At 44.3% G+C, this 27,379-nt stretch overlaps 1 protein-coding gene across 1 annotated transcript in view; it reads left to right on the forward strand.

Moving 5' to 3' along the window:
• The window catches only part of CNTNAP2 (contactin associated protein 2), a 1,943,304-nt gene that overhangs the window by 1,704,430 nt on the left and 211,495 nt on the right, over positions 1-27,379 (forward strand). The window contains exons 16-17 of the mRNA XM_044246794.1: positions 2,436-2,606; positions 25,738-25,956. Coding sequence (XP_044102729.1) covers positions 2,436-2,606; positions 25,738-25,956 — 390 coding nt within the window. The remainder of the gene's footprint in view (positions 1-2,435; positions 2,607-25,737; positions 25,957-27,379) is intronic.

Below are 27,379 nucleotides of genomic sequence, written 5' to 3' on the forward strand. Positions count from 1 at the left end.
ATGAAGACATTTACAAACATAGTTTGCCCTGACTTACTGGTTCTAAATTGCCATTCATATAGATGTCCCTATCTCCTAAATGTCTTTAAAACCAAAAATAAATAAAGTGGCTTAAATAAGAGGGTTTTTAAAATATCTCATCAGTAATATTATATATTTAATGTAAAATTATGGTTTAAATATAGCACTACCAACACAAAAGTAGTTTTACTTAAGAATAGCAGTTGAGGGGCGCCTGGGTGGCTCAGTGGTTATTAAAGCCTCTGCCTTCAGCTCAGGTCATGAGCCTAGGGTCCCGGGATTGAGCCCCACATTGGGCTCTCTGCTCAATGGGGAACCTGCTTCCTTCTCTCTGCCTGCCTCTCTGCCTACTTGTGATCTCTGTCTGTCAAATAAATAAACAAAAAATCTTTTTAAAAAAATAGAATAGCAGTTGAGGGGCACCTGGGTGGCTCAGTCGGTTAGGTGTCTGCCTGTGACTCAGGTCATGGTCCTGGAGTCCCCAAATCAAGCCCTGCATCGAGCTCCTTGCTCAGAGGGGAGCCTGCTTCTCTCCCTCTCCCTCTGCCTGTTGCTCCCCCTGTTTGTGCTCTCTCTTGCTCCGTCAAATAAATAAATAAAAATCTCTTTAAAAAAAAAAGAATAGCAGTTGAACTTAATACTGTATATATGCATAATTTTCATGAAAGAGGAAAACACATAGTATAAAAATGAGTAGAGTGAACTTAATTGATTAATCATATTCTCTGAAGGAAACATATAACAAAAATCAATGTAAAGTAAAAAAAAAAAAATTCAAGTGTTAGAATAAAATTTTCCACAATTTCCTGACCTAGTAGGGTTTTAGTGAGTGATTCGTGAATCAGGAAGCATCTAATCTAGCAGAGAGAAAGTATCTCTGAAGAGCTGTGCAAGGGAAGTAATTTTCCTAGACCAAAGTGAGGAGAAGCAAGAAAGTTGCACTTATGCTGATTGGCTAAAGCAGAGTTATTTCCCTTGTATGGAGCAAAAGGAGGTTGGGAGCCCAGTTGGGGTAATGCGTGCTGTGTAGACAAAAGGCGACTGGTTGACTTGAGTCTTTTTTTCTGGGAGAGCAAAGGGTTAGAACTTCATTAAGTTTGGGTTTGCCAACGTGGGGCTTAGCATGAGTGACTCCATCTTGGGCCCAATCTGATGATGTTAAGATGAGTGTAGTATTACAGGGAAAGGCTTTGGGAGCTATTTGAAAGTGTGCTTATGTACTTTAGACCTTAGCCATGACAGTAAACATACTCAGAAATGTGGACGTTCAGAAGGAATTTCTCCCCTGGAGATAAAATCAAGAGTCAGCTCCTGGTTGTATTGAATTCTTGGCCCATCTGTTCTCATGGAATGTGAATCGTATCGTTTAGTTGGGTGTTTTTATTTTGTCCTGTAAACTGCTTTTCTGCTGTGGACACTGGCCAGGATCAAACAAGGAGGGGGAGGAGTATAGAACCCTGTCTTCCGAATGGGTTCAAGGGTAGAGGCTAATGGAGAGCCCGTAGATGGGCTCCGCTCAGCACTCCGCACCTGAAATCCCCAGGAAGGAAGAGGTTGGCGGGGGAGACATTCCCTTTATAGCAATGAGCCTGTGGAGGTTTAAATGGGAAGGGTGGGAAAATGATGGCCTTCCCTAGTCATCCAGCCTCTCCTTCGCGCCTCTCTTTCCAGAGCTCCCCCCTTCCCCACGCTGTATCCCTGCAACACCTGTACCGGGTGACTGAGCAGGCACTGGTTATTCAAAGGTGGATGAGAAGCAAGAACAGAATACCAAAGACCCCGGGCGCCTGGGTGGCTCAGTGGGTTGAGCCGCTGCCTTCGGCTCAGGTCATGATCTCAGGGTCCTGGGATCGAGTCCCGCATCGGGTTCTCTGCTCAGCAGGGAGCCTGCTTCCCTCTCTCTCTCTGCCTGCCTCTCCATCTACTTGTGATTTCTCTCTGTAAATAAATAAATAAAATCTTAAAAAAAAAAAAAAAAAAAAAAAGAATACCAAAGACCCCATTCCTGTTCTGTCCCTCTAGGTCTAGCCCAGATGCTTCTTGCACCAAACCTAAGGCACCGCACATATGTGCAAGTTCAAATCAGCCCCAACCCACAGAGGCTGTGCCAAGGGGTGTCCCTCCATGTTGTCCTCTACTGGCACTTACTCCCTAGTGTCCGTGCCTCCATGGCTGCTCTTGGTAGGAGCCCCAACTCTCGATCATCAATAAAACACTTTCTTACACACACATGGAACTTCAGGAAAGTCAAAAATAAGTTTGTGGGGATTTTGTGCAGTGATATGCAGCAGGGTACAAGGAAACGAGCCATTGCCAATGGAAACTTGTTAAAACTCAAGAAATGGCTCTCTTTCGTTACTCCCATGATCAAGGTATAAATTACCCTGTTTTTGTTTTTGTTTTTTCTCCCACAGGGAATTACTGGAATGCTGCTTCCTTCCCAAATCCATCATCCTACCTGCACTTCTCTACTTTCCAAGGGGAAACTAGTGCCGACATTTCTTTCTACTTCAAAACGTTAATCCCACGGGGAGTGTTTCTGGAAAATCTGGGCAACACGGATTTCATCAAACTCGAGCTGAAATGTAAGTACAAACTCTCTGTCAACTCGTCAGTAGCCTCTCTTGGTACTTCCGGCTGATTTTGACCCTGATTATGTGGTGTCATTGGCTCCAAACATCAGTGGCCACCTTCATTGTGGCAGTGGTGCTGGAAGGTGGATACATGAACTGGAGATAGACCTAAGCACCCCGCCTCGGACTGCTCCCAAGGAAGCAGGTGCATTCAGACATTCCGACGCAATGCTATCCAAGGAAGAAGTTGAGAGAGTAAATTGCTCCCATAACATGGGGAAAGATTGCTTATTTAAAGTTTATATGTGTGTTTCCTTTCCAAGGATTCAGGGTTAAGAGGAGACAGAGGATTGTGTAAAATGATCAGGAGTAAAACATAAGACAGTGGGAGGAGTAAGACAAAGGAAAAGAGGGATCATAAAAATTAATGTCTGTATGAGTTAATGATGCGGCGTAGACACAGCATGGAGTTCTGTGTAGAAACTTTCAAGTCTGTAGCTTTCCAGAAGAGGGCCCCCAACCCACACACCCTCTAAAGGATTCCGCTCTGAATTTATTTAGCTAAGGGTGCAGAAACCAACATCGTCAGAGCAAGAGCAGCTGCTTTCTGGCTCAGCTCAGCTTGCCTTGGGTCCCAAAGACACTTCCGAGGCCATGTGGCTCAGGGAATGCCATCTGTGGGAGGTGGGGGCGCGCTGGGGGTGAGAAGGGCAGTTTTCACTATTCCAAAGCCATTTTATCCTCGGGGCAGAGGAGCAGCTTCCAGAATGTACAGTCCACACGCTCCCATGTTTGGTGAATATTTGCACACGTCAGGCTCTCCTGGCTGTTCAGACCAAGAAAGAATCAGCATAGATGACAGAATGGGGACACAAGTCAAGGTCCCATCTCTCTCCCCAAAATCTCGGTGTCCCTTCCTTACATCAAAGTGTCTCCTTTCTCCCAGTCTCTGCCCTTTATGCATCATGATACCAAACCCATTTCCCAGAAATATCTGGTGGCAGGTTTTTCTCTTTTTGTAGTTGCAATTATGCAATATGGTCTTTTAAAAAGGGAATCTCAGGCGGGTTATTTTTTTTTCTGCTATAATCCCATGGGATTCTTTTGGTAAAATAGTGAGCTGTGGTTAGCACTCTTTGGAATTCATAGTCTCGGGTCGAATCCAAGTCCTTGGGTAAATTGCTTCATCTCTTAGCATCCCAATTTCCTGATCTGTAAAATGGGGGTGATAATTTGCGGGGCCATTACGATAATAGAATATGGATACTCATAAAGCTTTTATTTCAGTATCTAGGAGGTATCATGATCATATCCCTGGGGATGCTCAGTATACATGTAAAGGAAAAATTAAAATATTCTAGCTCTAGAATTAAAAAGTAAATAGTCAGGGACATCTGGCTGGCTCAGCCAGGAGAGCCTGTGACTCTTAATCTCAGGGTTGTAGGTTCAGACCCCATGTTAGGTATAGAGATCACTTAAAAATAAAATCTTCAAAAACAAAAAGGTAATTAAAGAGCCATCCTCTCTTATGTGAATTATGGATTAAAGTTATTTTAAAAGGATTTTCATTTCCACAGTTAAAGTTAATTGATTCAAACTATTTTCCAACTTCTACGTCAGTTGGATTGTATTTTAGAAATACCTGACGGCAAAAAAGAAAACTGATGATCCATGTTTGAGTAGCGCTATATGCTTCTATAAAATTGCCTTGTCTTTGTTTTGTAAGCCTGTGCCTGGGTTGGAAAGCAGGCAAGCCAAGTATAGACAGAGCAAGGGTTTCTACTTAGCACCTGCATGGTAGAATTTCAGTTATTTCTGATGATGAAACATCTTCAGAGATGCTCAGAGTTTCCCCAGGCTTTCCATCATGTGAAAACTCCATGCAGAGAGAGAATGATGGCCTTGTTTTGTCAGAGTGCTTCCCGCTGGTCAAGAAGGGTGGGACATTCAGACCAGAGGCTGGCCTCCACTTGGAGTCTCTGGAGCTTGTGCCAATTCCTAAGGGTGGACGTGAGATCCCCCAGTGGCAGAGACATCAAATGCCCACCCTGCTAGAGCATCTCCTCTAGGTTCCTTGGAAAAAAGGACAGGTTTCTGTATTTGAGAAAAAATTCCTCAAAGCAAACAAGAAACAATGGTTTCCTGAAGAACATAGAGGAAAAATGGCCAGAAGAAGGCTTGCTGATGCCCCATTTCCTGCGTTACTCCAGACGCTTCTTTGCAGGAAGCACAGGCCGTGGGTGGAGGTGACACGCTCTATCCCCACCTGTTTCTCGCACGCGCATGGCTGAGGTGCTCTGCACACCTCACTGGTTTCCCCGCCAGGAAGCTCAGGAGAGATGGTTCCTGGAGTCAGATTTATAAAAAAAAACTGTCTCTGCTGCTTTTTCCCCCTTTACCTTGGTAGGCTTTCTGATCTCTTTCTGATAGGAATTCAGATTTTGTTTCACGGCTTGTGTCCCCGAGGAATTTTGTCACAGTTCATGCCTACACAGTTCATGGCTTCCAGAATAACATTTCTGTTAATTAACTACATTGTGCCCTCCTGTCAGGAGTAGAAGATTCTTGACTCTGGGAACAGTGAGTCAGTTACACTAAGTTAATGAGATATCATCAGCATCTTACTGTGCAAGGCAGAAAACACGCAAGATAAAATTAGACGGATGTTACTCATTAGCATACTCTACAGGTACAGTTTTAAGGCTATATTTCACTTAATGTCTGTATATGTTCATTCATTCAGTGAGTGTTCATTGAGTGCCTACAATGTTCCAGATGCTGTGCGAGGTGCCGAGGGAACATAGTCAAAACACATAGTCATGGCTCCCTTCCCTCAGAGAGAAATCAGAGTTCTTTTTGTTTGTTTTGGAAAGTAGACAAGTAAACCAGTAGATACCGTAATAATGAAAATAGCTCGGCTTTACTCAGGCTCACCGTGCACTGTTGCACGGATTTTAGGTAAATCATCTCCCCCCTAACCAACCTTTGTCGTGGGCAATACCATGAACATCTCTGCCTTACAAATGAGGAAAATGAGGCACAGGGCAAGTAAGTGGCCAAGATCACCCAGTTAGGAAGTGGCAGGGCTGGTGCCCGACCCCAAACATTTCCCGTCTGTCCCAGAGTCATTGCCATTATCAACCGACCGCACCACCTCGCAGAACACATCGAGGAGGCTCAGAGCTCCGAGGAGGACCGAAACTGACCAGAAGACAAGGAGTGCTTCCCAGGGAGTGTAACGCTTTAATTAAATTGTGGTGCCTGAGCAGGAGCCAGTAAAGTGAAGAAGGTGGGGAGAAGTGGAGATCGGGAAGGAAAACGTGGTGGGGGGGCACACCAGTGGATGAAGCTGTGGGGGACAGAACCTAAGAACTCAGCAGGGAATGGCTACAGCAGGGATCCCATGTGTTGGGGAGCAGAGAGCTGGGGACAGAGCACTCGATGTGCTGTGGGCTCAGGGGACAGATTTAGTTTGACCTGTCCCCGACAGTTACAGTGAGCAGGGGCAGAATGCGATCAGATTCACATTCACCGGAGAGAAGACGGAAAGACAGACAAGCAGCAATGGGAGACCTATATTAAGACAGAGGCAGGGCAAATGAAAGGGGGAGACAGCAGCATAGGGGTAGAGATATGAGAGACCCTGAGGAGATAGAGTCCACTGATTTTACCAAATGGCTGTGAGGATGAAATAGAAAGGAAGGTTCTAGAATGAAACCAGTGTTTCTGGTTTTGACGACTGAGCAGTGGAGCACTTGTACAGGTATAGGCTAGGGTAGTGTCTATCCTGAAGGACACGTCTAAAGGCAGGATTCATACGAGTCTGGATCCCAACAGAGAGGCCAGAGTCAGAAATACTAACAGCCTGAGAGTCACCATCACTAAGAGAACCATCAGGAAATAAGTATCTGCTGCCGTCTGCATGAATGAGATGGCCCAGAACAAATGTATAGAGACAGGGAAGAAGATGTCCAAGAATGGGACCCACATTTAAGGGATCGAAGGAAGCAAAACAGCTTGTAGCAGATGAGCAGAGAAGTAGGGAGACAGTGATATCCCAGGGATCAGATGAAGGCAGGATTCCAAGAAGAACAAAGAAGGAGTGTTTGGTACTCCCGAACTGAGAGGTCACCAAAATAAGGACTTAAAGCATCTGTCAGGTTTAACATGTAGTGGTCACTGTCCAAAAGGAAGAGCCTGTGGAGTGAGTGGAGGTGGATACAGGGATCGGGGCCTGCGGGTTGGTTTGTTTCCGCAGCTGTTGTATGTGGTGGAGACCTGAGCTCACATTACAGCGAGGAGGAGAATCTGGCAAATGAGAAGAGGTTGGGGGAATGGGAGAGGGGAACTGACTGGGGTGTGAGGCCCCGAGGAGGTGGAAATGAGTGCGATCCAGAATCCGCACTTCTGAAGGAGCCAAGAGAGACAGGTCAGAGTGAGGAGACAATAACCATGAACGTGAGGGTCACTTTCCAAATCAGAAATGATTTCGTGTTTGTTGTTTTTTGTTTGCTCGTGTGTTTGTTAGTATTTTTAGAGTTGGCAGAGGGATGTTTCCCTGAAAAGATTCACTACCACCGTGGATAGATCCATTTAGTCTTTCAGAGTTACCCCTAGGGAACAACTTGACTTGTCTAGAACCCTTCTGTGGCTACAATAGTGGTCATGACCATGGTCCCATCATTAGGCCACCACTTATGGAGCACCTGCCAGGGCAAAAGCATGGGTAGACCTCAGAGGGTCTAAGATGAAGATGACGGAACCCAACAGCTTCACAGAGAAGGAGACAGGCACATTCATAACAGTACGGATGTGTGCCTTCACTGAACCTTTCTTAAGTTCCGGGCACTGTTCTAATGCTTTTGTAGGTGGTAACAGTTATAGGTTTTATAGAAAGTTTTAGCCACATTTTACAGAAGAGGGAACTGGGGCTACGCAGTCACACAGCTGATTCCAGATAGTGTGCTTGTGATCATTGAAATACAATAAATGAGTCACAATGATAGCCTTAAGGTGCTCTACACTTCTAGAGGAGAGGTTAGGAGCCATTCCTAGGGATGAAGAGGAAGATGATGCCTGGCTTAAGTCAGGAAGAGCGGGCGAAGATGTTAGCTGGACCAAGGGGAAAGAATTCTAGGAGGAGAAGACAGTGCAAACAGAAGCATAAACGAAAGTGTCGGAATGCGGAGTGTGACAGGTGTGTGAGAACTACAAGCACTCGGCACTGTGAACGAGTGTGACGTATGATAGCAGCAACGGAGATATTTTGGCCCCAGATCCTATTCTAAATATGTTAACGGTCTAGGTATTACAGCCAATATTTATTGGCTCCCCTGTATGTGCCAAAGAGGACCTCAAGAAGAATAAGACTCAGCCCCATCCCAGAGGGGCACACTGTCCAGTGGGAGAGACTAGGATAGAAACCAATATTTGGGGCAAGATGAAATAAACATTAGAAGCACAAGTGATAGACAGTGGTGGCCCAGCTGCAGCAACGGTTGGTTCTGCCTGGGAAACAAGAAAAGGTCCTCTAGACATTGTGTCATTTTAACTGAGCCTCAAAATGAATGAGAAAGAACATTTCGGGCTCAGAATGCCAAAATCTTACCCCACACCAGGGAGGGGGGATATGGAGCATCTAGTACCATTGCCTCTCCAGGGCCAGAGCACTGCCTGGCACACAGCAGAGGCCATAGGAGTTTGCCGAGCAAATGGGATGAACAGAGGAGGTGCTAGTCTACATGGAGAACCATAGAAAATCTGGATGGAGAAGGGGATCACCACGGTGGAAGGGCAAGGACACAGAATACGCTGAAATGTGGAAGGAAAGATGATGGCTGGTGAAATTTTGGAGCTGGCGATCTCACAGGAAAGCAGCTGGCGTGGTAAGAAAGTCTGAGATGCATAGTCTGGCCATGCAAGGGGGATTGTAGGGGGTGTGGAAGGGCTGTGGAGAAAGTCAGGGCATGAGGAAGAGGCCAGAGGGTTGGCAGGTCATGCACATCACCGCTGGGGCCCCGACTGGTGATGGCAGTGGGTGGAGTGGACAGAGAGCCTGTGAGCCGAATGTTCCGGTCCTCGGAGCCAAACGATGACAACAGGAAGCATGGGAAGAGTAAGCGTGTGTGACAGGGGACGCGTTGCTGAACGAAGACTCTGGTGCCATAGAACATTGGAGAAGCACTGAGGAGCAAAGAATAAGCCCAGCTGCCCCCTCGCCGCCCTGCCTACTGCCTGACGTCACAGGGAGAAGGGGCTGCGGTGCTGATGGTACAGTAGGTTCCCCGACGGGGGGCTGCAGTCAGGAGGCTGTTGGCACTGTCTGATGATAAACAGTGACCATGGAGGCATTTTTTCTTTTCTTTTCTTTTTTTGTAATTGACAGATGATTGACATATAACATTGTATTAGCTGCAGGTGTACAACATAATGATTCAGTATTTTTATATATTACAAAATGATCACCACAACTGTAAGTCTAGTTAACATCCATCACCTTTGATAGTTACACATTAAGTTTTTATTTTTGCTTAACAATTTAAAAGAGATTTCAAAGGAAACAGTGTTTCAGGGAACCAGTGGGAGAAAAAATGTTTTCTTTTTGGACACAGTGGAAAATTTTTGAAGGACATGTTCACTGACCAGGAAAATTTCAGGAAAAGCAACAGAAACTGTTGTAATATGTTAGCATAAGCTCCTGTGTTCACCAAGTTTGAGCTTTTTCAGATATCAGGATGAGCTGGAGAAAATATTTGCATTTCGCAGGGATATCTCCACAAAAATGTGGAGGCAGCAGTCTAATGTCCTGCTAATCTTAGGGAAAAGTATTAAAGGAAAACTTTCATTTTCCAAGATGCAGCCTTCTGCAATACACATGCTCGAGAAAGTCAGAGAGAAAATATTCTGCAATACAGAGAAATTGATGAATCAGAAGAAATAAACTAACGGCAATTTATCTTCCACTATTTCAGAATTGGAACAACTTTTATATTAAAGAACTTCACTAATATAAACATGAGAAATGTCTGACCCCACTTAGCTGGACTGTTTTGCCATGGGGATGCTATTTAGGGTTTTTTTTTTTTCTTTTATAGATATGGTGAGTTATTATTAATACAAAGCAGATGTTAGCTCCAATTAATTTATATTAATTTTCTTTTAATTATCTAAACCAACCTGGATTATCCACATAGATTTAGGAAGAATTTTAGTGGTTCTACTACTTTGCAAGTCTAGCTATGAGTTCAGTCTCTGTGAAAGGTTTGGGATCTTAAGAATGATTCTGACTTGGTCATTAAAATACATAAGGAAAAAAAACGTAAGGGAAAAAAATAAATCAAAAAAAAAATTAAAAGCCTGAACATTATTGTGATTCTTTAACTTAAAAAATTCTCTATCTTTTGATGTAGTTTTTTTTATTTCTATTATAGAACCCCCCCAAAAAAAGTTCAAAGATGCAATTTTAAAGAGGAAATTTGTGCTACATTAAAGCTATGTAATGTATGAGCTGTTTGCATTTTAAGTATTAAAAGATAGACAAATAGTAAATAACAAAGATTACATTTACTCAGATTTCTTTGCCATTCTCCCTGAGGGGAGAGTCCTTTGAATACCTAGAGTTCTAAGGGTGGGCTGTAGAGGAGTATGTCCTCCTGATGTGAAAAATTATCCATCACCTTGGTGTTACGGGTCACATCCAAAGAATTACCTTGTCCCTCCGCTGGGACTCCACTTCTGCTCTGAAAATCAGTTGGAATCCAGAACACAGGCTCCGGAGGGCCTCCCTGCGGGCTCCTGTGCCATTAGAATCTCCACGGTAGCCCCCCAGCCCATTTACACAGTCAAAGTAAAGGCATTTTAGGACAATAAAAAGTAAGTAGATGTTAAGAGATGGGATTCCCTCGCAGACATTACGTTGTATGTACATTACAACATATACTGATATCTTTTACATGACATTCAAAAATAGGCCACAGTAATACACAGAGATAGAAGTCAGAACAGGAGCTATCTCTGGGGGTTAGGAATGTTGACTGGAAGGGGGTTCAAAGGAGCCTTCTGCAGTAGTGGAAATGTTCCATATCTTGATCCAAGGAGTGATCATATATGTCAAAATTTACTCAACTGAACACTTAACATTTGCACATTCTACTGTCTATAAATATACAGTAATGGAAAAAGAAAAACCCTGCTGTGAGAAAATCTGGAATGATTGAATGACAAAAAGAAGTTAATGAAACGATTTTTCAACAAGAGAAATCAAGACTGGGATTTCAGGCTGAGCGACCCAAGACCACTTACTTTACCTCCCCAGATGTCATCACATTCCCTTGGAAAATAGGAAGGGCAAGCCGGACCATCTTTAAGGGCCCTTCTAGCATCAACAATTCTATAAACCTCTGGGAAGCCATCAGCATCACCTGTGGCTTGGCACCTCCCACTCTAAGTGAACTCATAAGGAAGCATTGTCTTCACTTTCCATTCCGTGGTTCTCAGTTCTCCTGAAGATGATGAGAACAAATGACACCTGCTTCCGATAAACCCAGCCTCTGCACATGCTTCAACTACATGTAATTAGGAGATTTCCCAAAATCAGGGAGCCCTACTTGTAAATTCTAATTAAGGATCCATCAGAATCACCCAAGGTACCTCAGGCTCAATATGTCAAAATGAAAATCCATCGTCTTCACCCAAAAGCCCTCTCCTGTGCTCCCCATCTTAATTAATGCCATCACCACTTTCTTCATGATCCAGGTTAGAAAGATTGAAGTCATATTCAATGTTTCACTGATGTCCCCACACTAGATAGACTGTTTATCTTGACAGAACCCTCTATTTTTAATATAAAGAAATGTTATTCTGATGTTCCTGATGGTACGTCATCATACCAGAACAGTCCCAGAGAAAGCATCAATTCCAACTAGTTGCAAAAAGATGAACGAAACAAAAATGCAAAGATAATGAAATCTTTTCAAACTTCTCTCTTTATCCCCCATGACAGCTCCTTTAGCTACAATGCCTTGGATTCTTGATTCAGAGGGCCTTATAATTTTTCTCCCTCACTTCTTTCCCTCCCTCCTGACATCTGCCCTCCCCGGTGAGGACAGATTTCTACAGATCTGTCCTGTCGTTCCTTTTCTTACACACCATGATGGTTTGTCAATGCATTACAATGCAGAGTTCAAGTACTTCAGCTTGGCAAATGATTCCAGACTTTAACCTAATTTTTTAGTCTTCTTTTCATAGCAACTCTGCCCCTCACCCACCAGTACCACAAGCTTTGCTTTAGGCTTCCCCCTCCCATCTACTGACATTCTCTGGTCTCCACCCAAACTTTCTTATAACCTACTGTGTCTTTGCCTGTTCTGGAATAGTCTCTCCCCACCTCCCCCTGTTGAAATCCTGCCCACACAATTTTTTTTTTAACCACATCTTGATTTGAGATATAAAATATACATTTCATAGAAGTCTTTCATTTTTTCTAAAAATACTGAAATTTCTACAAGACAATTCTATGCATTGTCTGAAAAATGACATAGACATCCTCATTAAGGAGCATCTTTATGTACTGTTTGTCTGCATAGAGTATACGGTGGGTGTCATACTGTAGAAGAATGCTACAGTTTCATTGAGATATTTTTGTTGATAGAATGTTTTTTCTGTCTCACTTTCTCTAATTCCAATGTGTCCTGTACTATTTACGGTGTGTGGTAGGACAAAAAATCTTTTCTTTCAAAAAGATGGCATGTGAAAGTGTTGAAAAAGACCAGCTACTGGAATCAGCCTGCAATCAGCCTGCCTCTGGCCAGCCAGAGGACAAAAGGCATTCTAAGAGAAGAGATGAAAGAGGCTTGAACTCATGCATTCTGGTGGGAGGCAGAGATGGGAGGAAGAGTGTACTATTACTACTCAGTAATAAACACCAGGATTAGTGAGAAAAGTAGAAATCTCTATGTGGAGTTAACATGAGATTAGAGACCTTACTTCTGCCATTTTAGAAGAGAACAGTATCTGTACAGGCTCTCTATTTTCATGGAAACAAATGTCTCAAGGAGAAAAGGTTGGTGCCATTGCCAGTTAATACATGTTACTAATGCTGGTGAATTGATTCAACGAAGGATGACCCTTGGGACCAATTAATTCAAAGCTGGTTAAAAGAAGAAGAAGAAGATACAATAAATCAGGCAGCAGAGCTTCATTTAAACATAGTGAGTGACTGGGGAAAATTACTTGAAATAGCTCAAAACCAGACATATCTCAAAGGGCCAAAGACGATGGTAAGCATAACAATGCTATGGTTTTGCAAGTCATCAGACAAACACCTAAAGTAAAAGCAGGTGACAGAAGACCGGCCAACTAGATGTCAACTGGAGAACAGTTTTTTACAAATGAAGATTTCCGGGAGTTCTCTTCTTAAAGACACATTCAGCTCAAAGTACAAGATAACGTTTCATAGCGATCAAGATAGGAACTTGGAGGAGACAAAGAGAAACATAAAGGCTTCCATGAATTCTCATATAGGATGAGGGTCAAAGCTGAAATATACTATTCTTAAACACTTGAGGAAAAAAGACTTGTTTCTAACTCTATAATATTTATATTTTACTTTTTCCCCATGTCTTAGTTTAGATAACTCCCGACTTACACAGGATCATGGTACAGGAATTCCTGAGTCGGTTCTTTGGAACCTCAGAATGCACTTTCTTATAGAGATAGTCCTGTAAATGGCACTCGTATTCCGTGGCTAACCGTAAAGTCTTTAGTGGTTTGTTTGTTTTCTAGGTGTGGCTGAAAAGTGAAAAGTGCGAATGTCTGCTCGAAGTCTAGGTCGTAGGTTCTGGAGTCTGTTCAATGTAGAGCAGAAATGTTGAAGAACAAAGGAAATTTCTGCCCATGTTTCTCAATGTTGAGCTTGTCCTGGACAAACCTCCCCAGAGGGCAAGGGTTTGTTTGCCTTTCTGACTTCGGGGTGAGCAAAGGAGGCAGCTGCAACATTCACAGGCACACATAGGAGTCAGTCTAAGCTCCCAGATGGCTCCTAGCCCTTCTCTTTCCTCTAAAATGTCCTAGTTCTAGCAATTACAGTATTACAGAATGCCACAAATTCATTCAACTATAATATCACAACCCATATATTTTTTTAATGTTACAGTGTTCTGATAGATGAGTGTTGAAACTATAATGAGACCATTATGAGAGAATTCACCCTTTCAAAATTCCAGTGGTCCGAGGGAGGAGACCCTTTGGCTAACTTTTTAACCTCATAAATAAGTGAATCAGGAATGAGAGATGTTCATGTGTAGGAACACGTTAAGCTGCTGTAATGACTAATACCACAGGTTTTGGCGACTATATGGCGGTCTAACATTAATGCTCTGCTCTATGAAGTTCTTGCACAAGGTGACTTGAGCTCAAGCCTCCTTTTGTATTGTGGCGCCACCATCTCATGGACCCTTGGCTTTACTAAGCCCAGCTGGCAGGCAGAGAAAGGCAGGGTGGAGAAGCCTTGTCTCCTATCCACACCGGTCCAGAGGTGACACACGCTCCCGCTCTCATTCCATTGCTGTAACTGGTCACGTGGCTCCACCAAGATTTCAGAGGACTGGAAAATGCAGCTCCTGGATGCACGGTGGCTTCTTGGAGGTGACTGTGGAAGGGAAAACATAAACTTCTCATGAAAAGTTACCAGCGTCTGCCACAGGCACCGCGGCAGTGAAAAGGAATCGGCTTTCACCTTACCTAAACACATAGAGGCAGGTTCCAGGAGATGCAACATTGGATCTGCCTTGGAGGATGACAGGGAAATAAAGGAGATAAAGGCATTTTTCCAGAAAGAAAATAGCACAGGCGAAAGCAAGTAGAGGAGGAAGATCGTGGAGCATTTGAGGAATTGAAAAGAATATAGTGAAAGCCCAGGGACCAGTTAAAAGATGTTTTTCATTAGAGTAATGACCCGCCCACATATCTGTGTTAAGAGTTTGACAAAAGAAAGCTAGCTGGACCCAACGCCTCTCGGGAAATTATTCATTTTACTTGCTTTTGCGGATAGTGTTAAAATGATCAAATTTGGTTTTCTGCATCTCTGCATTTGATTCCTGCGATGAGAACTGATGAGAATGCCAAATGACTTCTCAGGAAGAGTGGCTGATACTTAGTATTCTGCAGGGTCTTTCTGGGTAAGTGCAACCAGAGCCAATGAATAATAGAAACAGTGTATATCTGTCAAGTGTAATTATAACACTGAATTATGCTCATCTTGCATTCCGAATCCTGTATACATTAGTTTAAACAACGGAACATGCGGGCACTTCAGACCTGTGAGGATTTTACTTTGAAAAATAGCATGCCCTTGTTTTTAGCCATTTTTAATAGGAAAAAATTTCACACCTTGTTCAAAATTATTTTATGGTACAGTTTGACCACACTCTCCCTCTTTTTTAATCTCCTCAGGTATCTTAAAAATAGGAGAGAACTAAGGAGGAATGTTTCAGTCCACTTTTAAATTCCTTCTAATTTTCTGTATTTAAATGAAACCCCATTCTTAGCATTTTGATGGATCTCTCTGATTAAATGCTCATTAAAATTATAGAATAGGGTTGCTTAAAATGTCACCAACCTTAGTTAAAGAAGTGGAAATTACCAGATTGTGACTTTTAAAAATTATACAAATATTGTTGGTTTATTGTTAAATGATTTAAAAGTCCAGGGAAGCAGAAAGAATAAACAACAACAAAAAAAATCACCTATAATCTCATATTCTAGTATACTTACCAATACTCTTTTGGTGTGCCATTTCGAAACATTTCTCTATGTGCTCACATAGGATTTTTTACAAAAATAAGATCATATGGTGCATACTGTTCAAAACCCACTTGTTTCATGTAATGATATTTTAGAAGCAGATTTTCATGTCAGTTTTTCTCTTTTTTTTAAACTCTACAACAGTGATTTCTTTTTTCGGCTGAGGACAGAGACTGTATCAGAATCTCTAAGAGAGTGTGTGTAGTTTGGAAAATCTTTATTTTATATGAACAAAACAAAACAGAAAAGCTATTGGTTTTGTTCTGTAATTTACAGAATGTAATGCACAAAAAAATTATTGTTGGAGTGGGCGTGCCTGGGTGGCTCAATCCGTTAAGCATCCAGCTCTTGGTTTAGCTCAGGTCATGGTCTCATGGGTCATGAGCTTGAGCCCTCCCTCGGCCTCTGTGCTCAGCGGGGCGTCTGCTTGGGATTCTCTCCTTCAACCCCTCCCCCAACTTGCACACTCATGTGGGTGTGTGCACGTGCTCGCTCTCTCTCTCTCTCTCAAATATATAATTAAATCCTAAAAAAAATTATTGTTGGTTGGTGGAGTGTTGATCTGAGATACTCAGGAATATGTTTTATTCCCCACTAGCCTCCCATATCTGGGCACATCAGCATCTGGAGATGATAATCAGATTTTTATGTCAACAAATGGAAGTGTGGGTTATAAAAAGATTGGAAAACAGTGTCTCGGTTGCCGAGAGCTTCATTTAATCAATGATCCTTTATTGTTGGGCTTCACTTTGAAAAGGTAGATTTTTCTCACGTCCTGATCTACTGGCTTCCCCTTGTGAATTCCCAAACCCATCATCCCACACGAAAGCAAACCCCATACTTTCCGTGTGTTTAGGGCTCACTCACATATCACAGCATGAAGCAGACCCATATGAAAATGAAGGACCTCATTTGGAAAGGCCACACAGGGATGTGCCCAGCAGGACCCTGTTCCATGCTTGTTCTGTACATCTTCCAACACCTTGTTCACCTTCTAGAGGGTACATGAAACCAGTCTTAGGCAGAGTCTGACCAGCCACACAAACCCACCTGCAGCCGTGCCCTCAATGGAGTGATTCTAGAGAGAAACCATGTTTCATTTGCTCAGCAAATCATGAAAAAATGAAACGTGGTTATTTGAACTTGGTATAAACTGACCCTAAAAAAAGCATTCTTACAGGTTTTCTCTGTGCAGTCTTTAGGGAGCCCAAATATTTATTTATGCAGTATAATCAGGAAGGTTGTGTTTTCAGCTATTATCATCAGAAATAAGGGAAAGGGAAGCATGCCATATGAGGAAGCACTGTTACTTGGTTCAAGCAGAAATTTGGTGGTGCAGTCCTAAGGGCCACCATGAAGTGACTTCCAGTCATTTTTCAGAGATGGAAATATATAACCTCTGGGTGTGTTCACCCTTCTACCCTACTGATAGAGCATTTATCCTGAGACATTTCAACCCTGGGATTCTGTGATCCTGTATTTTTAATATTCAACCCCAAGTTTCCTCATTTCTAATATTCCTGCTACGTAGAAGATAATGAATGAGTTTTAGTCATCATAGCCAGAGAAAATGAACAAGATAATTTAGGTCAGCTGTGCGCCTCTTGCAGCGAGCCCAAGGAGCTTTAATAGAAGTTTTTCACACTTTAAGAAAGCTTGTTATATAAACAGTGGCTCTCCTATTCTTTCCTGTCTCTCTACATTCTCGTTTAAAGTCTCTGTTAGCCTGTGACGCAGTTTCCCTTTTTCTCCATTCCCTGCCTGATACTGCAAATACACTGTGGTTGAGGTGCATCTGGTGTTGTCATGGAGAACACAATGAATCTCTTTTTATATTGGTCCATAGTGTGTAGAATCTAGAATCTTTATTTGATCCTTTTTTTTTTTTTTAAGAGAGACTTCGTCTGAAGTCATGCCAATGCAGCATTGAAAGGTTATGCTGGATAGGAAACAATTTGGCACAAACCAGAGAGAGACAAACAGTGCCTGTGCTGAGACCTCAGTCTGGGCTGCAACTCAGTCCGTGGCAACCAGAACCCAGATGTCCCCTTGTCGATCTGACTCTAAGAGACGTATTCCCAGACCCCTCCAGCAGCCCTCTTCCGCAGCCTCATCCTCCCTCCTGTGGTCACGTTGGTGGCTTTTCCTCATTATCAGTGTACAAACAGGCAGAGCTGTCCACCACCCAGCCATTTAGAAGTCCCAATTCACTAATCAACTGGTATGTTGTCTCCTTATATGTTCCAGGGTGGTTCAAGTTTACATCTGTCGGCTTTGTTCCGATTCTAGCTGTTTCAGCATACGGTCGTATTTCCTCCTTTGGAGATCACATCTCACAGCCTCTCCTTGACCTCTCCAAAGCCGCGCATCTCAAATCACCTGCTCTCTCTGACATCATCTGAAAGCAACCCCATAAATTACCCCTGGTCCAGCTTCTACATTTCCTTTTATCACAAATACCCTACCCCCACAGTCACCATCTGGGACTTTCATCTCTTTTTCCAAACTAGGCACTCTCTGCCCAGCACACAAATCTCCCCTGGTTCCAAACATGAGGGTACTTTAAACCTGTTGATGTGTCCCTTGCTAAGGACAGGTCCTGTTTCATAGCACATGTCATTTTGGAAAGATTTTTGTCTTTTTCCTTTTTCAGTCATATAGGTCCATTAATATTCAAGAAGTTATTCTCAGAAGGCAGTTAAATGCATGGAGAAAACTAAAATTAGAAAGGCTTTGCATTTTAAAGACTGCTCTCTGTTTTTTGCATGGCCCATGGTAACTCCCTTTTGCTTCCTTTTCTCTGTGGATGTCTTTGTTTGTGAAGTTATTTTTTAACCGTAATAAAAAGCTTAAAGGCCAAGATACATAAAGAGAAATATTTCTCATACTCAAGAGGTTATCAAGATACCAGAGGTTCTAAAATGAGTTCAGAACATTGATTCTTAAGCTGCAGGCATTTCCTTGAAGAATTTCCAAAAGACTTCAAATAAACTTTCCTTCTCAGCGTTCATTTTCAGATGTGTTTAACACCAAGTGTTAGGGTGTGAATATGCATATTTGGCTCTAAAAATTTCTCTATTCACACACTATGACTATTACAAAGAAAAATGTTTTTTTTTTAATTTCCGGTACATTAATATGAAAGGCAGTGCAGAATGATTAGAAAAATGAACCCTCTGTGCTTAGTTATAACTGGATGTCAGCATCTCACAGCCTCGGTTTCCTTTCCGGGCTGCGAGGGCGAGCGTGGAGCTTTGAAACCGAACTGGCTGTTTGGTTTTCGCCGAGAATCCAATGGCAAGCTTAGAAGGACCACAGCCCATGAGGGGCTGCACGCACCTCGGGCGCCCACTGCACGTTCAGGGGGTCATCAAACCCACCCTCAATCCGACAGCTCCTAGAAGACTCGCAGAACTCATGGAAGGCTGCTGTGCTGGGGGTCACGGTCATCACAGGGGAAGAAGAGAGCTTAGACGCAGACGGGAGCAGGAGCGCACAGGGCAGGAAGCACGCGACAGGCCAGATGCTGAGTTTGCGGGTGTGCTCTCCCTACAGAGTCACAGACTCGTCACCTCCCTGGCACTGGCAGTGACAGAACGTGTGGGGTACCGCCAAGCGGGGCAGCTCCCCTGAGCCTCGGTGTTCAGAATCTTTATCCGGGCTCCGATCTGTAGGATGCTTGACTGCCCGCGTGACTGGCCTCGGTCTCCAGGCCCCTGGGCCACTGAACTATGTGCACCACACCTCCCCCTCCCCCTGCACTGACCGTCAGCCCCCATGCTAAATCACACCATGACACTATCCGGCAGGACTCTTGGGTGAACAAAGACACTCCTAGCAGGCACAACACTTCAAGGGTTTAGATACTGCTCTCCCAAAGCCAGGGGCCGCGTGGGGACCGCTCTTTAAGCAAAGTTAAACTCTTTACTGTACAGTCTTGAACGTCTTTCTTTGGATGGCCAGGAAATAAACTTTGATTCTTGGGACCTTGCTGCTAGAAAGGCACTTGGTGATCAAAGCAGAATTCCAGGACCGTTTTCATCAGGGACACCTGGCGTTGACAAAATGCAAACTCCAAGGCCCTGCCGCAACTTACTGCATGAGAATCTCTGACGGGAGCCTTCGGAACATGCTTCTGATGAACTGCTGAGTTTATCCTGGATAAGCCTTTGATCCTCAGATGTCATATATTTGGAAACAACCTTTAGCATAGTTTGTTTCGAGCTGGTGTCACCAGTGTATCCTGATCCTAGACTGAGAAGATCCACATTCCTACTTCATGCTCTCAAGACAGATGCTTGTAGAAGAGTAGATGCCATTCCTTATGTATGCCTGTCGCTTAAATTCTGGTTTGCCTTTGGAAAATGTGTGGGTTTCCTTGCTCAGAGCATCTATATTATAATAGTTTTTTTTTTTTTAATAATCACAATTATGGACTTTATTTGGATCCAGATTCAAACAAGTAAATGGATTTTTTTTTCCAATTTATTTATTTTCAGAAAAACAGTATTCATTATTTTTTCACCACACCCAGTGCTCCATGCAAGCTGTGCCCTCTATAATACCCACCACCTGGTACCCCAACCTCCCACCCCCCCGCCACTTCAAACCCCTCAGATTGTTTTTCAGAGTCCATAGTCTCTCATGGTTCATCTCCCCTTCCAATTTACCCAAAAGCACATACCCTCCCCAATGTCCATAACCCTACCCCCCTTCTCCCAACCCCCCTCCCCCCAGCAACCCACAGTTTGTTTCGTGAGATTAAGAGTCACTTATGGTTTCTCTCCCTCCCTATCCCATCTTGTTTCATGGATCTCCCTGATATGAGGGAGTGGTGATGCAACATGGGGGCTTAAGTGGGTAGGAGAAGAATATATTATAATAGTTTGACCTCCTCGGCAGGAGTGTTTCTGTTCATCGATTCATTTATTCACAAACTGTGCCTAGTCTGCGGCAGGCATTGTTCTAGGTGCTGAGGATCTAATGAATGAACAAAACAGAAAACACCTCTGTTTAGTGAGGCCAGGAGCACGTGTATATTGTGCCAGATGGTGATTGGTGATAAAATGCATGCTACACAGGTCCAAAAAAAAAAAAAAAAAATCAGGAGAGAGGAGAAAAGGCAGCTGAGAGAGGGATTCACTATTTGACATGGAAGGTTTAGGGAAGGAATTTCTAATACAATGACATGTGAGCAGAAGGGTAAAAGAGAAGACACATAATTATTTGGGTAAAGCAGACACAGTTATTTGGGTAACAGTAAGTGCTAAGGCCCTGGGGCAGGAACCGGTTCACAATGTAGTGCACAAGAAAGCCTTAGGTGATGAGGTTAAAGGAAGACTAAGAGGAGCAGAAGCAGATACAGACACTACAGGAAGCTCTTTCAAGGAATGTGGCAACTAAAGAGAGCAAAGAAATAGAAATAAGGTCAAGGGAAGTGTTTTGTAGTGGTGGTGGCTGCTCAGATGTTCATGTGGGAGTGATGCAACAGAACGCTAATGACTGGTGTTGTAGAAGAGAAGGGAAGCTTGCTGGCACCGAGGTCCTTGAAGTCCTCGTGTAGGGAAGAAAGGATGGAGAGCCTCCAGGCTACGGATGGAGCCCCGCCTTAGATAAGAGCAGAGATATCCCCCGCCCTTCTTCCTTCTTTTCCTCATCTCTCTGATTCTCGCAGGGACCTTATTTGCCATCTGCCTGCCTCTTCTCGTGACCGTCTCATGTTGCCCAAATCCTTAGGTCTCCTGATGTCCACTTAGCCCTTCCTTCCTAAAAAAAGAAGAAAATATACCCATAACATTCTCCACTGTAGAATGAGGCTAAAATATCTGGTCTGCCTATTACCAGTTTCGTTGTATGGATCAAACAATATTTTGTGCGGAATAACCCTACCAATCCTTAAGCTCCATTTTAAGATGAAAGAAACAAATCATCATCAAAATTGCAACAGCGTTAGCCAGTCTTCTCAGCAAGCCCACGGTGTATACCCGGCCTTGTCTTTTCCCTTTACCTGTTCCATATTGAATGACCTAATGCCTAAGTGTTACCTCACCTGCTGAGAGAACTGAGAGCCCAAGAGTCTGCTCTTCTGGACAGTTGTTAAATTGGTCCCTCAGTCTGTGAAGCTTGGAGGTGGTTTGTGGAAAACTTGCTGAGTTAGAATGAGAGCGAATAGCGCCTCCTGCTGGAAATGAAAAGGGATGGGGGGGGTGGGCCCCAGAGCTGTGTGTGGTTCTGTCCCCTTGATGGCTCTGAGTCCCTCCGATGGAGTCGTGCACCGGACTGAGTCGAAGGGCCTTTCCCCCATCTCTCCTTTCTTGATCTTTCTTGATGCCGGTATGCCACTTTGTGCTTTCTCTTTTCATGTCATCTTTTCACCCTGTAAGGATTCGATATCTAAAATTACCAGTAAGATTAGCTGTATTTTATTATTTCTCTTAGAATCTCTTGCAAATTACATCACAGAATGTTGCCATGCAAAGGGATGCTCGCGATTAGGACACAAAAAGTCTTGGAAAACTGTAAATGTAATCCTCATTTTAGACACCAGTCCACTGAGACCCAAAAGGTGAAAAGGCAGGGCTACGGCCCGAGGTCACATCTACTGATTCCCAAACCATTCCCTGCAGGGGTGAGCATGCTTTCAGCTGTAATAAAAAATGACTCAAACAATAGTCAGTGTCTCACACGAAAAGTGTTGAGAGGCTCTGGGAATAACTTAAGGGCTGAACATCACCAAGGACCCAAGTTTATCCCATCGCCCTCTCTGTTTTCCTCTGCATGTCTGGTTACAAGATGGCCCCAGCAACATTAGGAGCCACGACCTCCACCCCCAAGAGGAAGGGGTACAAAGAGGCTGACTGTCTCTTCTCCTCTGAGCTAAGAAATTTGTCCCAAAAGAACCCTAAAGACTCTCCTCATATCCTGTTAGGCAGGAGGGAATGATATGTCCCATCCTAAGTAGGTGACTGGTAAGGAGTGTGAGGTTTCCATATTTGATTTGACAAATCCAGATTCATGTTCTCGGTCTGGAGTAGGGCCATCCGTACCTAAAGCTTATGATTCTGTGGGGGTACAGAGATTTCTGGACAAAACTGGAAAAGGGAGTGTGGCCATTGGTTGGAGGAACATTCCCCGTGAGTCTCCCCAGTTTCTGCTTGTCTTCTGAGAAAGAGGCATCAATTGCTTTGTTCAGACCTCTCCAAGGATGTGAGGGCAGCCCACAGTCTTGGAAGACGGAGATAGATTTCTTTCCCAACCAGGATAATGAAGCTAACGTCTCTCCACAGGGCAAAAATTGAGCTAGTTTGCTAGCTGCCCCTTTAAAGGAGTGGGGTTTCTTAAGTTCAGGTCCCTCAGCTGTGACATCAACTCCCTGCAGATTCCATCTGGCTGCTTCACATGGTCCCCCATAGTGGAACTTGGGCGACAAGAGAAATCCATGTGGACCCGAAGCCCACGCTGCCTGCCATACCGTGAATAATAATGTGTTTTGTCTCGGACCCAGGAGGCTTCTGTCTTCCGCCAGCACCCGTGAAACCATGGGAGACTATGTTGTCAGTTAGCGGTCGGGGGAAAGCTCTCGCGCTTCCCAGTTCTTGATGCTAAGAGAAAGACAACCATCCATGTTGGTTACAGTCTTCTTTCCAGGGAGTAACACTCAATGCATCCCATTCTGTCCTCAAATTCTTATTTCTGGAAATAAGATTGCTTTCAGTATGTAAGAAGTGCCCTGCCTTACTGGCAGAAACAGGGCAACTCTGCAGCCTCCGACTGGAGACCCACATTAAGTAAGGACGGTGTCATTGGCTCTCGTGTCTTTGATGCTGCCTCCCTTTTATTCGCTCCCTGACTCTCTCTGTAATTATCTCTTTTTAAATGTCAGCTCCTCTCACCCAGAAGAGCAAGAGCAATCAGCCACAAACTGAACTTTAGAAGCTTTTAAAACACACTTGCCGTTTGACGGGGAGATGATTCTCAAAGGCATCCCTTAGCAGAGTCAGGGGAGCTGACACTGAGTGACTGACGAAAAGGAGCCCTTTCCTTTGCACACACGCGGGACCCGCGGCCCCTTCCTCGGGAAGCAAGAGAAGGAATGTCCGAAAATGTGAATATTTCTACGCCAGAGCTTGAGTAGAGACCCTTTACGGAGGAATCTGCTCTCCGAGGCCTTTGACCTTGACTGCCTCTTACTGCGCCTGGGGGCGGAGCTACAGCAGGATCCTGGAGATGTCCTTTCCTTCTCTGGAGCGAAGTGTTGGTGTTAAGAAGACCATGTGCACAGGAGGAAACACGGGCTCTAGTGTGCCAAGCAGAGAAAAAAAAATGAACATTTCCTATTTAACTGTTGGTACTCAGAGTTTCTCCAAATGGTGACATTTTAAGGACCTCGACAAAAACTCATCATAGCAGCAAGAGAGGAGGGGAGGGAGTGACAGCAGCATTCACCCTTCCAAGTCAAACCTTAGGGTTAAACTCAATTTATCCCAAAATTCTATTTCCCTGATGGTTGTTGATGCCTTTAAAATGAAACAATCTTTCCTACTTAGCTCAGGAACCCGTGCGCTCTTGATCTTCTGACAACTTACATTTCAAAATGCATCTGCTAAAACGTAGCACACTACAGGAGCACAACAGATTCAGTCTTAACACTGGAGGCAACTTTTCTCCACTGGCTCTGCCAGAAAATACAGGGAAAGATCGTTCAGTCCATGAGTCGTAAGATTGTCAACCTGCCTTCTGGTCTTCCCATAGAAACCTTCATGAAGGTCACCGGCCCCCACTGAGTCACGGTGACCCCTGAAGGCATGAGCCCCAATAGAGAGGAGATGCTGTACGGAAATACGTGTAGCTTCACCACAGGTGTTAAAATTAAACTTCTCTTTCTAATGACATAAAGGATCAAAATTCCTTGGTACAATTAGGTTGATTAAATTGAGCGCTGTGTCTAAAATCCCTCCAGCTTAATAAAGTTAATGCAGCTTTCAGAGGAGCCTGACCCAGAGGCAAGGAACAGTCCGCGTCCGGAGAGAATCCAGCCCACTGCGGTTTTTAAATTAGAAGTTTGATTGCTTGCGACACCGTCTCAAAATGGTACCAGTCTGAAGAAGCTGAATTTTCCATTAGCCTGGGAAAAAATGACAGATATTTAATTAAACTGCTTAGAGATTAGGCAGAAGGCTTAGTGGATAGATAAAGGGGCTGAATCTCTTTATAAGTGACGTTGGGAAATCCACTCGCCGGCCGCATCTTTCCTGTCCAGAAAAGCTCACCAAGCCAGAGGAGCTGGGACCCCAGCACCGCGTTTCTGCTCAGCGGCCTCTCCTGCCAATCGCAAGAAAAAAATACACATTCCAAAAGCACGTTTATAAAGTGTTAGGTGGCCACTGAGGAAATTAAAACCTAAAATGTGAAGTAGGAAAGCTCCTTACGATGAAAGCTGCCAGAACAAACCACCCTAATGCACTGTTCTCTTGTTGAAAGGTGATTTATTACGGACTTTGAGCAGGTCTATGGAAAAAAAGAATGCTATGTGGTCAGTGCTGGAGGGTAGGATACCAGAGGGATGCGGCATTCCGGATGGAGAGAGGCCGAGCTGCACAGCCAGTGGTGCGGGGGAGGGGCTGTTCTGCAGGAATCTTGAGGCACCTCGTGGATCGCCACAGTGGCCCAAAAGAGATGCAGGTCACCTCCATTGCCTCAACACTCGCAGCTCCCTAGCTTTCAAGAGGAACCGCAAGGACTATGTTAATAAAATAGAGTATCGTAAGCTCTCCCAAAGCAATAGCTCTCAACTCTAGCTATACATTAATATTTCCCAAGCAGCCTTTAGAAATCACCAGTGCTCTCTGCCAGACCCACCGAACCAGAACCCCTGCAGAGGGAGCAGGACACGGGTGTTCCTGAAAGCTCTCAAAGCTCACTCAAAGAGTGACATTGTGTGTGATCACCAGCTCTGGGGCTTGGAGGCTGACAAGCTGGGGTTACGGTCCCGGGTCCCCTGCCCACTGAGCCTGAGACACTGTGCACGTGCTTAACTTCTCCAGGGCTGGGTTTGCTTATCTGGAGAGGGTCCGTGATGGTAACCTCTGGACAAGCTTCTAAAGGTTGACTAAGAAAATGAATGTATTCCCGGCCCCCGATCCACATCTATTTCCCTCCCCTTGGAGGAAATACAGTTAAAGCAGATTGGTGTTTTAGCCTTCCTCAAATGATTTTGCCGTTGAACTTTGGTAGCGAATGATGGGCGTAGATTCTTTCTCTCTCCCAGCTTTGTTTTTTTCCTCTCGAAATCACTGCTATGAGGAAGCTACTCACGGGCCTCTTGTGCTTTCTGCTCCTGCAGCTGCCACCGAAGTATCCTTTTCATTTGATGTTGGAAATGGGCCGGTGGAGATTGTGGTGCGGTCGCCCTCCCCTCTAAATGATGACCAGTGGCACCGGGTCACCGCGGAGAGGAATGTCAAGCAAGCCAGCTTACAGGTGGATCGGCTGCCGCAGCAGGTCCGCAAGGCACCCACAGAAGGTCACACGCGCCTGGAGCTCTACAGCCAGCTCTTTGTTGGTGAGTAATAGAAGGAAAGGCCTTTGTGACTTCCCTCTGTTGTCGTTGTTCTAAGATTTTATTTATTTACTGGGAGAGAGAGAGCGGGTGTGTCGGTGAGTCAGGGGAGGGACAGAGGAGAGAGTATCTCCAGCAGACTCCCTGCTGAGTGTGGAGACGCGGGGCTCCATCATGGGGATGTGGGGCTCCATCCACAACCCTGAGACCATGACCTGAGCCAAAACCAAGAGGCGGTGCTTGACCGACTCAGCCACCCAGGCTCCCTGCGCCACCCCCCTGTTGGTTTTAATAACCTTGACAATGGAAAAAAAATAAAGGTCTCTGGAATGTTTTGATAGAGGTCTTTCCAAAAGTAAGAGTCTAGGCTTCGTGTGGTCTCCATCAAGACAGAATGAAACAAGGAAGATGACTCGGGAAACCTAAATCTGGCCCCACTCTCTGCTCTCTCCAGAACTCGTGGTCCTCAGCTGCAGGATCAGAGGGGAAGCTGGGGTATCATGGAGGGCTCTGATCTGGGCAGTGTTAGGTCTGTGGTTTTAGAACTGATAAAAGTCTTCAGTAATTTAGGACACTTGTAACTGTGAGGAAGGAAAGGAGGAAAAGAGGGAGAAAGAGAAGGAAATGAGCTCCCCAAGCTCAGGTTTGCTTAAAATGATGAGGAGAAACTTATTATTCCTTTTTCTGCTCATCCTCAAGGTTCTAGGCAGAGAAAGATGTGAACTCCTCCCTGCGTACTGTCTTTACATGAGAAAGAGATCAACACTGAGAAATTTAAACAGAGCAGGAGTTAAACATCTTTTGTAAGAAGTCTACCTAGCCTCACAGTTTGGTCTCTGCTTTTGACATCTTCCAGCTGAAGCTAATATTACTTCAAATTAGTACCTGTTTCTATGATGAAATATTAAATTTTGTTTTCCAGAACACTGATGTTTTAGGGAATTAGCCATTTTTCCTCTGGTGAATGACAAGAGAGCAAGTCTGAAGGACGTTCAGGCTATGGCCACCTTAGACCCCCTCTCTAAGTTTCTGGGAATTAATTGATCAAATCAGTCAACTGTGGCCGTCCCAGACCAAGCAAAACCAGACATGACCTGATTGTTGTTCATAGTCCTACCACCTGTCACCCCACGCTAGAGCCTCACTGAGGGTCAGCTAATTTTAACCAGGGCCAGAGCCCCACGGTATCTCTCATAATTGTGTTGGAATGCTTTAAGAACATTAGAAAGTCACAAAAATTGGATGTCAGCTCCTTCGGTGCTATATGGGCAGCCTACAAATGTGTTCACTTAGTTAGCTTTGGAAGTAAGACTGACTTGTTAACAGGCCGTGTCATCAGGGGCTATGAAAGAGCCATCGATTTTGAGATAAAATACTCCTCTCGACCCCAACTGGAACCCAGCCCCTTCCAAATCCTGCCCTCATG

This window comes from Neovison vison, chromosome 4 (genome assembly GCF_020171115.1).
Source record: "Neovison vison isolate M4711 chromosome 4, ASM_NN_V1, whole genome shotgun sequence".
Classification (NCBI taxonomy): Eukaryota; Metazoa; Chordata; class Mammalia; order Carnivora; family Mustelidae; genus Neogale; species Neogale vison.